Source organism: Poecile atricapillus, chromosome Z, assembly GCF_030490865.1.
Source record: "Poecile atricapillus isolate bPoeAtr1 chromosome Z, bPoeAtr1.hap1, whole genome shotgun sequence".
Lineage (NCBI taxonomy): Eukaryota > Metazoa > Chordata > Aves > Passeriformes > Paridae > Poecile > Poecile atricapillus.
In genome coordinates this window covers 113,009,361-113,023,099 of record NC_081289.1, presented here as the reverse complement: position 1 = coordinate 113,023,099, position 13,739 = coordinate 113,009,361, and the positions used below count along the sequence as shown (strand labels likewise).

At 34.6% G+C, this 13,739-nt stretch overlaps 1 protein-coding gene across 1 annotated transcript in view; it reads left to right on the top strand.

Moving 5' to 3' along the window:
* Window positions 1–13,739, top strand: part of CNTLN (centlein) — a 192,699-nt gene that overhangs the window by 15,790 nt on the left and 163,170 nt on the right. Inside the window, 1 exon segment of the mRNA XM_058825890.1 lies at window positions 3,643–3,731. Coding sequence (XP_058681873.1) covers window positions 3,643–3,731 — 89 coding nt within the window.

Below are 13,739 nucleotides of genomic sequence, written 5' to 3'. Positions count from 1 at the left end.
TATTGCAAAGGAGATTTTTTATTTTACAGTTAGAATGAGTTTTTAATGTTGTTTCATCTACTGTTCTTTTAGCACAGACAGGAGTGTCACAAACTTAGTTATGTAAGGAGTGGCGATTTCACTGACATGAATACAAATTTGTGGCTGATTTTACTCTTCTTTGGACAACTTAAAGTAGACTGTGGAATAATTACAGGTTAAATTAAACTGAAGAGTTTAAAAAGATGGTTTTAGAGTGTTTGTGTTCTCATTAGGAATGTTTGTTGAAACCTCATATATTTATATTATCAAAGGAAGATTTTGAAAAGTTTAGGTAGAAATTCAGTTTTCAGAGGGTCAATACATGCTGTATACTGAGCAAAAATTATGGGATGAATGTGAAGACTTCCCTCTTATTGTACATATATAGTAATATTTGTTCATTAGGAACAATTCAATACCTGTTGCTGTGGTTTTCCATTTTTTTGGTTTTTCTTTTCCTAACAAAGGAAAGCTGTGCTTAGAAGTATTCGTCTGAAGGTTATATGCTATTGTGTTTTCTTGGGATGCCTCAAACTGTTTCCCAGCTGGGACCTGAAATATCTGCACAGTAGAATCTGCAGACACCCCTGGTTATAGGGAGGTGTTTCATAGTGCCTTTTAGAGTCATAGAGAAGCCCAAGGGTCTCAACTCTTCTAATATATATAACAAAAGAAAAAGCAGAAAACCCAACAGCTACTTCTGTGGTTTTGTATTTAGGATAGTAAAGGGGAAAGGTAAGGAGGCATGCTTTTAAGCAGATCTAAGACTTTAAACAGGCGAACAAAACTAACTAAACATAGCTCATGAGACCATCAATCAGCATAAGAAACTTTTGACTGTTTGCTTGACTCAAGATTTCTGAGTGTTTTCAGGTAGAAAACACTATTAGCCCTTTGTTCTATTGTGTCTTCTCTCTGCTGTAATGGTTTTGTGGCCTTTAGACTAATTTCTTAGTGATTTATGGTAGTTCAGTATAAAATACACAGTGAGTTCTGTATTAAATATATAAAAATGCTCAAACACTATTATCATGTATCACTATTTCTGATCAGTTGAGCAATTTGAATTAAAATTATTTTAAAATTGGAGTAGATACAGTGGTTTATTTCTGTTAGTGTGATTCAAAGATTTCCTTATACTGAAAGGCAGCAAGTCTGGTGAAGGGCCAAGAACACAGTTCCTGTGAGGAACATGTGAGGAAGCTGGGGTATTTTAGCTTGGGGAAAAAGAGTCTGAGGGGTGACCTTGTCTGTCTCTATGACTGCCTGAAAGGAGGGTGCAGCCAGGTGGGGGTCAGTCTCTTCTCCCAGGCAGCCACTGACAGAACAAGAGGACAGTCTTAAGCTGTGCCAGGAGACGTGTAGGTTGGACATTAGGAAGAATTTCTTCACAGAAAGGGTGATTGTGCATTGGAATGGGCTGTCCAAGGAGGTGGTGGAGTTGCTGTCCCTGAAGGTGTTTAAGGAAAGACTGGATGCCATGATCTAGCTGACACAGTGATGTTTCGTCATAGGTTGGAGTTGATGATCTCAGAGGTTGTTTCTAGCCTAGATTTGCTGTGTTGATACACTACTGTGAAATGACTACTGTCATTTTGGCTGGAAGGACTATTGATTTAATGTGCTTTGAAATAATTAAAAAGAAATCACATTTTTGTTGCTATTGTTTTGAGAGTTTTAGTCTGGATTTGTGGTTTGTTTTTTGTTTGTTTGCTTTCCCCCCTGACTTACCAGCATAAACACAAGATGTTTTTAGATGTTAAAATTACTCTGAATCCAGCTTCTATGTAGATGTTAGTGCTTTTTCGAAGCCTGCAGCAGTTCTTACAAAGAGAGGGAGATGGTGTCTTTTATTTTAAGGACATGAAACAAGTGCACACTTTTTATAGTCTTTCCCACTGAAACATAGAAGTTCAGTATACTGTGTCATAGCATGAAATGAGGGATTGTACTTTTTTTCTTTTTACTTAGTAACCCATTGAATACAGAGCTTAGTGTTTATCTTTTAACTTAATTCTGAGCTGAAAGTTAACCTATTTTTAGCACTTGTACTGAACAAAGACTTGGATACTGATGCAAATTCATTTGAGTTACTAATTTTATGGTGAACAGTCCAGGTTTTGTGCTACCTTTCTTCAAAAATGGAAGTTGTGCGCCATAACCCAGTTAGTTACTGTTTGTTTGAATGCAACAGGGTCACTTTTGGTTTTGAAAAGAGTGCTTACATTAGTTACCCAATTTGGTTAGAGAAAGATTGTGGGGTTTTCAAGTGTTTTAAAAACATCTTGTTCCTCATTTCTTTATGCACAAAGTTTTTTGTTAACTGTTTGATTTTGTTTGGAAAGTCAAGAAACACAGAATTTTAAAAGCTGTGCACAACCTGTGAAAGACAGTTGAAATTTTTCTGCTTTTAAGAAAGATGAGCTCTTTTTGATGTAGTGCATTTTGCATAAGCTGATAATGGTCTTAATTATAAGATCTTTTTGGCAATTTGTTTTTTAACATTTAGATTTGACATTAGCAAGAATTTCTTGTCAGGCATTGGAACAGGCTACTCAGGGGGTGTGGGGGTGTTGCCATCCCTGGGGTATTTAAAAGCTGTGTAGATACAGCATGTAGGGATTAGTGGTGCATATAGCAATGTTAGGTTATTGGTTGGATGCCTTGACCATAAATGTCTTTTCCAGTCTAAATGATTCTGTATTTCCAAAACTCTAGTAGACATAGCTGCACTCTAATTATTTTTGCCTGTTGAATAGGCCTAGCTGCCAATATGATGGGTTTGTCTTATTTGTTCCTAATTTTATGTTAGACTGTGTCAGTTGGTTTCATCCTAGTCTGGACTCTGGTTTACGAACACATATTTTCTTATTGGTCTTCATCTTTTGCTGGATTTTATTTTTCTCCCCTAACATTTTTATATAATTAACACATGGGTTTAGATTGTAGAATAACAAATATTGATGTTTCCAGTAATATAATCATATTGGAGTAAGAAGACACCAGTGAAAAAATAACAACTAATGTGTAGTAGAAAATAAATATGTGGGAAAGATTTCAGCTGACATCTGGTTTTCACAAACTTTCTGAAGTCTGTTTGTAAAGAACATTGTTTTCTTGCTCTCACTTGAGTTTTTTTTCCGAAACTTCTGTATACTGCAGGTTAGGTGAGTGTGTGTTAGAAGAATCTTTTACTGTGTATTTTGAAATAAAAAGCTGCATGGGGTAGAACTTAATCTTGAAGCAGGTATTCCTTGAAGCAGGCTTAGCATTTAATAGGAATTGTGTCAGTAACAGTAATAGATATAGCAAAAGGCAGCCTTGTTTGAATAGTGTAATATCTGCTGCCATATGTTGCACTGCATACAATTTTAACGTTGATTATGAATGATTGTTTTACTTCAAAATTCTGTATGGTTAAAACTTTGTATATTCAAGAGAACCATTTGCTGTGTTTTTGTCATTCATGGAACAGTGAGTAACTTGCAGGGAATTCTCACTAGTGTAGGGTTTTCTTGGCAATTGTCTTTTGAATATGCTCACTATAACTTATTTTTGTTGGTAAAAGGCATTATACATGCAATGTGTTTTTTCTTCTTTTTTTTTTTTCTTTTTTCTAAGGCTGATAAAGAATTTGTGTGGTCTCTTTGGAAACATCTCCAGGTGTCCAAACCAGATCTTACTCAATCTGTCAGTTTGGTTGCGGAAAGGTGAGTTTGAAGATTTAATATTCTACTAAAATCAAAAAACAACCAACATCTCCTTCTGATACCATATTTTTTATCTTTCTATTTGAGAACTATGTAGAGTTCTAAAAATGTGTTGAAAAAATTCAATTATTACATTTTGTCAAGAGTGCCTAGAATGCATTGCAAGTTTTCTTCTTTTTTGATACAGGTTGAGGCAGACTTTAAAATCTGTTCTCAGTGAGATTGCTGTGCTGCAATTTGATACAATTTTTAAATTGTGAATGTACAGCAATATTTTGTTTTCCTGTTGAAAGAGCAGGAGGAGGAGAATGACTGAAAAAAAAAAATTTTCAGTGCAATAAGCTGCTGGATAACAGTTGTATATAAGTTATGTTTATCTGAATTCTTGAGGAAATGAAAAGCTAAGACTTGGTAATAGAAGATATAATTATCGTAGGATTATAGAATATGCTGCATTGGAAGAGGTCAGGATCATTGAGTCCGGCTCCTTGCTCTGCATAGGACCCCCCCAAATGTTGCACCATGTGCCTGAGAGCCCTGTCTGAATGCTTCTTGGACTCTTTCAGGCTGGTGCTGTCACCACTTCCCTGGGGAACTTGTTCCAGTGCCCACCCACCCTCTGGGGGAGGAAGTTTTCCCTGACTGTAAGAGCTTCCGTCTCCATTAACAAACAGGATATTACTTCCGCAGCTTATTCCTCTGAGGACAGTAATGGTGAGGATTTCTTCATGGTACTTACTATTATCTGATTCCTATAATTGTTAGCTAATTATCACAGTATTCATTTGATTGTTTTGGAATGCCAATATTTATGAATTCAGATATTTTGTAGGCCAAAGATAAGAAGAATGTGAATGAAGTGGCTGTCAGTATTGCAACTATTATTTTAAGGTGCCATGAGTTCCCTCTTTTTAAATGAAAAAGGGAATTTTTTAAAAAGAAAAAAATAAAGGATTTTAACTTTTTTTAAAGTTGTGCCAATTTTACTTGGGAAGTTTGTTACAGATTCATAGGGGGTCCTGTCTCCTTTGTGTTTCCATTGAGTGGTTTGCCCTTAGAAGGCATGTTTTGTTGTTCACACCTTTCCTTTCTGGACTTCATCCTTACATGTTCTTTCACTTGTGAAAATATAGCATTAACATCTTTGGCTGGGAGTGCATTTTGCAGAATCATGGTATTGTTAGGGTTAGAAGGGACCTCGGGAGATCATCTAGTGCAACCCCTCTGCCAAGGCAGGGTCACATAGAGCAGGTTGTACAGGTATGTGTCCAGGTGGGTTTTGAGTGTCTCCAGAGAGGGACATCACAGTCTCCCTGGGCAGTCTCTTCCAGTACTCTGCCACCCTCAGTGCAAAGAACTTCTGCCTCATGTTGAGGCACCACTGAAAAGAGTCTGGCCCCATCCTCCTGACACCCACCTTTGGGATATTTGTATGTATTGATGAGATCCCTACTCTATCACTGTTTTTTATAGTGTTGTCCCCTGTTCTGCCTAGCATAAAGCAATGAAAATTTTTGTCCAAAAATACAGTGTCTAATGGGTTCATATCCAGAGGAAGACAGTGATGGTGTGAGGACATGCAGTTTATTTTAAGACAGCTGTTACTGGGGCATTTACATGTGGTTGCCAGTGATGATATCAAGTAACTGCTGGCATTGTACTGGGACACTTAACTGCAGAGGGTACTAGCCTGGCTGTTAAACAGTATACTATTTTTACTATTGTTTTCATGTTTGATTTGGGAAACCATTTGGGAAATGGTGAAGACTGATGCACAAATACATAGCATCCTTCATTTATGTTGAAATGCAAAATCATAATTATTTATTTCCCAATAAAAGCTAGTCATGTTTTTATGAGGATATTGGTAGTAGAATTTATCTTCCTTCATAAAATATAAAAAAATGAGAGAACTGCTTAAAATATATAAATTCAGTATTTAATATATGTAAACATACATTACCTGTATATAAGCACAATTATATTGAAAACATTAAAAAACTTTATTATCCTAACTACATTTTATACATAGCTGAACAATGTGGAAAATTGTAGTTCTTTTACCTGAAGCTTAAGAAGGCAGAAACAGGTGTTCAGGCTTATTAACATTCTTTATTTATGTTGCATATAAAAATAATCAGGATATTAGGATGAATTGAATCATAGAGGTGTTAGAAAGCATGGATTTAAATAATGGTCAATAAAGGAATTATTTAGAGTTCTTGAATTATGTGCCTATATAAGATACAGTCTGTCTTCTTTGTTTATTATTCTTCATTCATTCATTCTAGGAGTGTTTTTATGCTTCATAGTTGTCCCTGGCTTTAAATTATGTTATGCTTTATTCAGAACAGAAATTGGTAATTTTGTGCATTCTTATTGATACAATGAATGTGGCACTCTTATATACCACCTTCATGCACAAAAGCAAGATAATAAGCTGAAATTTTCCATATGTGTTCTGCACTGTATAGAGGCTGATGATTGGTATGTGAAACTTTGCCAACATAATTCTGTTAACGTGCTTGTCTAATTTTTTTTTATATCCTCTACTCTTTTAGAATTACACTAATGTTTTAGAACCTTTTTGAACTCAAGGCTATACGTGTATATCACAGCTTTTCCTTGCTTCTCTGAATTATGGAATTAAGAAAGAAGAAATTGCTTCCACAGCATCTTTTTAGGTGTTATCATTACTCCTGAGAATCCTGGAATAGGTTTGGATAAAACCCGTTCAGTATATAAGAGTTTTATTAATCACAACTTTGAACTTTCGGTTGCTTTGATTTGACAGATGGAGGAGTAGTGTGTATTTTTCTCTTTAATTGTTGTAGCTTCATCTCTTTTGCCTGAGTATGGTCTAATTGCCACTTTGGAAATAGTTTCTAGCCCAGCTTTACCTGTGAACCTTCTGCACAACCAAATTACAGCCCCATATATTCTATCCTAACTTTTCCTGTTATTACTTCCCATAATGATTTCCTCAGTAGCTTCAGTTTCATGACTGCACCTCTTCACAGTCTCATCCTTTCAGAAAAGTTTTTTTTCTTATTCCCTACTTTATAGGAGTAAATAATATGCTTTTTTAATGCTACTGTCAGTTTATCTTAGTTCCAGTGCATTGAGTAGCTTTACAGGGAATCTGTTGTCTACCACTGCTGCTGTCCAGATAATTGCAGGACAATAGATTTTTTGGCTTTGTTAATCTGGGGAAAATATGTGGGTTTAAAGAGTTTAAAAGATGGGATGATCAAATAACTGTTATAAGCAAGATGAGTCCTGAAGCATGTCACTTGGGAGGATGTGTGCTGCTTGGAGCCCATTTTTCGATATTATACACAGTTGTGTCACATGAAGTGGAAATTGGAAATTTACACTAAAATCTGATAAAAACCATTTAAGTCTCATAGACTTCAAAACCACATAAGTCTCATTCCTTCTCATCTATATTAGGGACAAGAGAGACCCAGTCATATTCAAGTTCAGAACTTTTTCTATCTTGCTCGGGCTTATTGTGAGATTTTGAGATAGAAACAAACAGAATGTGATGGATTTAAACCTTTTTTTAGTTTCTTCTTGTGACATGGATACCACCAGTGTTTGCATAGCTTCATTTTTCAGTGTGCTCTTTCCACCAAAAATTCCAAAACCAAGGAACTTCCATTCCATGCCAGGTCTTTGTTAGAGACTGCCTGAGGTCATATAAGCCAGATAAGTAATGGAAGCAGACAGAATCTAAGAAAGCACAGGCATGTGTACCTGCCTAGATCATATTTATGTATATAAATATATAAATATATATGTGTATAAAAAGAATCAAGCCGTATTGTCCAGTGGATTTCAGTCATTAAATTGATGAAAGAGAGAGCTAGGCTTCTTTCGTGAGATTTCATCGTGAGTGATGAAAATAAAAGATGCAGGACAAAATGTTCACTTAGAATCATACAACTTACACCACAGATGTGTGGTGAAGAAAATACATATTAGGAGGAATTGAGTGGGCAGTACTAACTTTACAGCAATTTATATTTATAATGTTATAGTATTCCTAATAGTAATACAGCATTACAGTAATTCCTTAGTTTTTTTTTCCAAACAACCCAGGAAAATATGAAAGATATAATTTGGGGGGCGTAGGGAGAAATTACTAGTACCTTGCCATTATTTGTCTGTTATTTTCAAATGCTTTCATGGCTCCAAAATAGAAGTTCTCCTGCCCTAAAATTGTAAAAATGTAACTTGTACTTTTTTATGGCTATGCTGCTGATTCCAGTAATACACCAATGATATTACACTTTTCAGCAGTCTTTGCAGTTCTTGCAAACTATATTCCCAATTTAATATTCAGATATAAACAAAAAATTATCTTTACTGTGCAAATGAGAAATGCCTTTGGGATATGTAAAAGCCTCCAGGTATTTTAAACAAGCCATTGTAAAACTACTACCCATGTTAGTATACTTTCCAGCTACTTTAAATACTATTGATCTCAGTATTATGTAAAGAGTATGCTATTTCTAGTTTGCTGCCTTCTGAAAGATTTCTTTTTTTATGATTTAAAACAAGGTGCTAGAAAATAGCTCTTATTAAGTAAATGCATGTGTAAACTGAAATGGAGTTGGGTTCAGATGAGAGTATGAAAGGTTTAGAAACATTTTTGCAAACTTCAGAGCTCTGCTTTAAGACTCTTCCTTCTATAGTACATGAAAGCTTGACAAGACAACAGACTAATTTTCCTCTAGGGCTTCTAGCTGACTCTTTTCCTTTATTCTGGAAGGGAGATGTAGCAGGATCCATTAATGATCAAACTGTGGCAATGATACGAGACTTGGTAGAGGTACATGGGAATTGTATTATGTGAGATGATGCCCTTACAGATACTTACCTTTGGCAAGCCTGCCTTACAGAGAGGTTTTTCCACATCTAGATTTGAACTGTGTATTGCAGATCTTTGCAAAGGCAAAGAATGGATTTATCATTTCAGGCCACTGTTAAGGAACAGTGGCAACCCGAATGTTGGTAACAGTGATTGAGAGTTTTGTTGTTCTTCTTCCTGAGGAGTTACATCTGTCTAAAGGCGAACAGATGGACAAAAATATGGCTGAAAAGAGATCAAAAATAACCAAAGAATTTTTGGAAAGGTAATTTCAGGAGCTTACCCTGAAGCTCCTGCAGCATCATGTGAGTGGCAAATTGTAGAAGAAACATAAACAGGTTGACGTTGATTCTTCACTGACTGATGATGTGCAAATTTACTGAAAATGTCAAGTACTTTTTATGTAAAAGGATAAGTGAATTTGTTTTATGAATAAACACTATAGATGCCTATGTTAATTGAAAAAATTAAAAATCTGTATCTTGCATCTTTTTGAAGGGATGATAAACATTGTGCAGAAGCTTTCTTAAAACATGTTTTTACAAATTAACAGGAAACACAATGACAGGAGGACAATGATGTAAACAAAATATAAGCCATGACCATTTTGTCACTCTGAATTTAAAATACAATGCACTGCCCAGTTACTATCACTCAATACAGTAGACAGAATAATAGAGCATAAGAGTACAACCTTTCTGGCTAAGGTCAAGTAATTGTGATTTTCTACAGTTAATGAAAGTTTAATATCCTGTTTCATTAAAAATTCTCAGAACGTTGAACATAAGTCAACATTCCATGGAGAAGAAGGTATTATGCAGTTTGCATGTGTGCATATCTGCATATCGGAGCACAAAATATTGACATGATAATTGCAGTCAAGCCTGATTGAACAGTGGCCTCTGGGAATTCAGCTGGTGTTGTACCAACTGGATGGCTGCTCAGGACACAGTTTGAAATGCAAGGTGCAAGTTAGCACTTTATTCAGCACAGGCAGGCATCATTTAAAAATCCTTGGGGGAAACCCTGGTGATGTGCAGATGTTAAAGCAGTCTGTTCTGAAGTGCTGATATTTTGAACACTGTAAAAGACTTGCGTATTTTAGATGAAAAATGTTTGCAAAATTCTTGGGCAAAAATGTCACTATTTTTTATACTACATTAGTGTAAAAATATATTTGGTATTTCATGTATATTGCTTAAAATAAGACATCATCATATCCTTAAAATGAGAATATTATTCCTTAATACATCATCTAATAAATTAAATCAATCAAGTTAAAGATGCAAGAAAATTTATGTATCTGTAATGACGCTTTTTCATTTTGATATGTATCATGTAATATAGAACTGGCTCTATAGATAATTTACTAAGGAAACAATTTCATTTGATATTTGTAATTAGACCTTAAATTATTTTTGTAAAGAAACAAAAATAGGTATATATAATTTTTTATGGAAAGTAACTGGTGTTATAAAAGCAGTTAGAAAAATGCAAATTGTGTGGTATTCATTTAAATTCTTTTTTGCTCCATGCTGTCTGAATCTTCTAAAAGTACTAACTGTTAGTATTAAAAGAAAAAAGTAATTATGTATATCAGTTGTAGTTCATGAAGTATAAGATTCTTCTAGATTCTTACATGAAATGAAACTCTTAATAAAGGGACTATTTAGCTCTTTTTTTTGTTTGTTTTTTAGTCAGTTCTTGATACATGGAAACAAAGTGAAGTTTCTGCTTGGAAGATTAAGGCATAGACTCTGCTTCTACAAACCACAGACTGTGCAATCACAGGGATGTAACTGTACACAGTAATTACAGTATTGGTGCCATATTTACCATAACATTGACAATCTATGCTCTGCAACTTCACTTTGCAAATGGGTGATTAATGATCTATTCAATACAAACAGAGAATGTGTGAATTGTGGAAGTCTGTAAAATACTTGGGAGCTGGAGGACAGAGAGATAAGGTAGTCAAATTAAGGCTGCATAAGACCAACTGCTATTTTATAGCCTTTCTAGTTCTGCAGCCCTTTCGAATCAATGAAATGTCTTTCAGAAGTAGCAGTGCTTCTAGAAGCTGTTTATTGTCGTTAGAGAGATACACTGTTAAAATGAAGTCCAAAGTTTGCTGTGTAATCTTAACTTTCTGTTAAAGACCAAATTTGATACATTTTAGATATGTTTTAGGTTTTGAGGTGTTTTTTGTGTTTGTTTGTTTGTTTTTGTGGGATTTTTTTGTTGGGTTTATTGTTTGTGAGTTTTTTTGTTGGTTTTTTGTTTTTTTATAGTTTTGCGCTTTTTTGTGTTTTTTCTTTTATTCAGTGATTTGTCAAACTGAAAGGATGTATTCCATGAAACATCTAAACAGCAAATTCAATTTATTAATTAAATTTATTTTCATTTAATTAATCTAAATGGGACATAATTGTTTATGACTCCTTACTTTTTTTTGGCAAATGTATAAGTTCTTGTTTGATTAAGACCTGTGGTACAGTACAGGATACCTCTTTGCTTATACTGCTTTTGCTGAAGATTTTAGGAAGGATGTTGTTTTTAGAAACTTGACCAGACTTCTGTTTTTTAAAGCATTAAGGTTTTTACTGTTTTCATGCCTCATTCATGGATAAATGTTTCCTCAAAATCTAATGGTTCATTTTTGGCGCACCATTAAAATGGTGCCAAACAAGTACGTTGTCCTGTTATAAAATTGAGTAGAGCGTAATACAGGAAAAAAATCATAACAGAGGAAATGTGTCAAGCTTAAGAATATTTTCTCAGTTTCTTCATTTTTGTGGGAAGCTGAATCTTGATAATCTTTGTAGCTAAATGAATCTGTGTTCAACATTTAAAATAGGTAGTACTCACGGGAAAACTGATTGGAGCTTAGAACTTGTGTAAATTGACAGCCTCTCTTCACTCCATTTTTCATCCTAAAGAAGTCTGCAAATATTCTTAGCTCACATCATTATTGCTCATCAGTGATTCTAATTAGCTAAACAGGAGTTTGTCTCAGTCATTGATCATCATCAGCTTCTTGACAGTGCCTGAATTTTTTCCCCCCATATTCCAATGGACTTTTAAAAATACATTTTAAATACAAAATAGCTCAATGAATGAAGTTGTTTGAAAATTTTTTTTTCTCGTATTAGTTATCCTTTTAAAACAGAAGAGTTGATTACTGCAATTCCTATCAAGTTCCATTTTAAGGTGTGACAGCAGATCCGAATATGATATGTAATTGCCAGCCTTGAATGTCTGTGGGGGGCTATCCTGTAAGAAGCATGGGAAAGTATCCTATGCCATCAGGAGAAACTGCTGATAAAGTTGCATATGAGGTGTCAGTTTATACTTTAGGCTTCTGACAACTTCCATTGTGTACCTAACTTCTAATAATTAGAACATTTTTCTTTAGCTGTGGGTGGTTACATATGAAACTGTTTATGGGGGCATTAGCAAGCATGTGATATCTAGAAAGCTTGAAAGAAAACATCACAAAGGCAAAATATATTAAATTATAAGTTATTTAAATTATATTAATTATAAATAATTATAATGTATTATCTATAAATATATTATAATTTTATAAATGATAATATATTAAAGTTATTTGAGCTTTTCCCACTCATGATGATAATAGATCTGTGTTTATAAACTATGTTCTTTGACATTCTTGTTTGAAGGAGTGTTTTACCAAGCGTTGGATAGGTTGAAAATTCTGCATTTAACTAGAAATGTGCTGTAAACTGTTGGCTAGTGTTACAGGAGTAATTGTTGATAGCAATTTAGGATTCCACAGCAAAGTAATTATGTATGAAGAAGCATTAATATTTCTATATTGGAACAGTTTTTGTTTCATTTAAATTTTACCTATCGTGAACAGTATGTCTCCTTCAGAAACATGCACAAACTTTTGGGTTAAGTATACAAATAAACTATTCAGCCGTTTTTACATTTTTGCTCACTACCTCCTGTTCTTTAAGGTTTCTGATATCTCCTAGTACAAAGTTTTATATATTTACCAGAAAGTCTCACAATTTTTTAACAAATAGCTGAGAATATGACTTCTGTTAGATAGATAAATGTTATAAACAGAGTAAATCAGTTTGATAACCTGTCATATTTTGAAACCTATTTGTTGTTTTGCCTCTGGTGCTCCTTTTTTTTGTTTGTTTTTTGAGGACATTGCAGAACAACTTTTGGAATGCATCAAATCATTTAATATTTGCATGAATTTCTGTAATCGCAGTCTACTTAACTCCATTCCTGTAAGTTTTCAAAGATAAACTATGAAAAACTGTCTTTACTATTTATTTCACTGCTTATGACTTTCTAGCAACCTATCATGCAATATCTTGATGGTTCTGATTGCAGGTGATCAGATGCTTTAAGGTCAGTATCTGATGTTCATTTTTCAGTTAAGTTTCTGTCTGACTTAAAATGTTAAATACATTTCCGGTATGAAATGTCTTTTGGAATACTGGTTGAATATTCATCACCTGACTTCACAGCACTGAGTTATTTTCTTTATGAAGTAGGTTATTTTTAATGTGATACACCTGACTAAGACTGCTTCCCATATATTTTTATTTTTCCTAAGCTAAATGTAGTTTAAATGCATGCCTTTTCAGGTAGATTTTTCTTACTTTTCTTCAAGTCCTACAACATATCATTGCCGCTATATTTGAAACAGGAGAGAGCTATTTAGAGCTACAATGCCTTGAGATCTGAGTTTCCAAAACCCTCACCTCAAATTCCATACCATTTTTCTTTAGTTCTTTGTTTACTCAAGATTGGATTAGATATTTTAGCAGTCATAGAACTTTATTAAAAACCAACGCCTTATTGTATGGACTGTTATGGCAGTGTAGTTTAGCTTTTAAAATCTTTCATAGTATTAGACTGTCATGGCTTGGGCAGTCTGGTTGCCATGACCTTCCCAGAGAAATGTCCTTGAAGGACACTCTCGAGGGCACAGACACTCCCTACCCTGCTGAGAGCGATCTCAGCTCTCAGCCCTGAAAAGGGCTGTTGGGTGATTGCAACTCTTTGGGCGACATGGAAGGAGGGACAGGAGCCTCATGTGGTGTTCCACGAGGAGCCTTTGTTCTTGGTCCAGGGAGGAGGAGAAT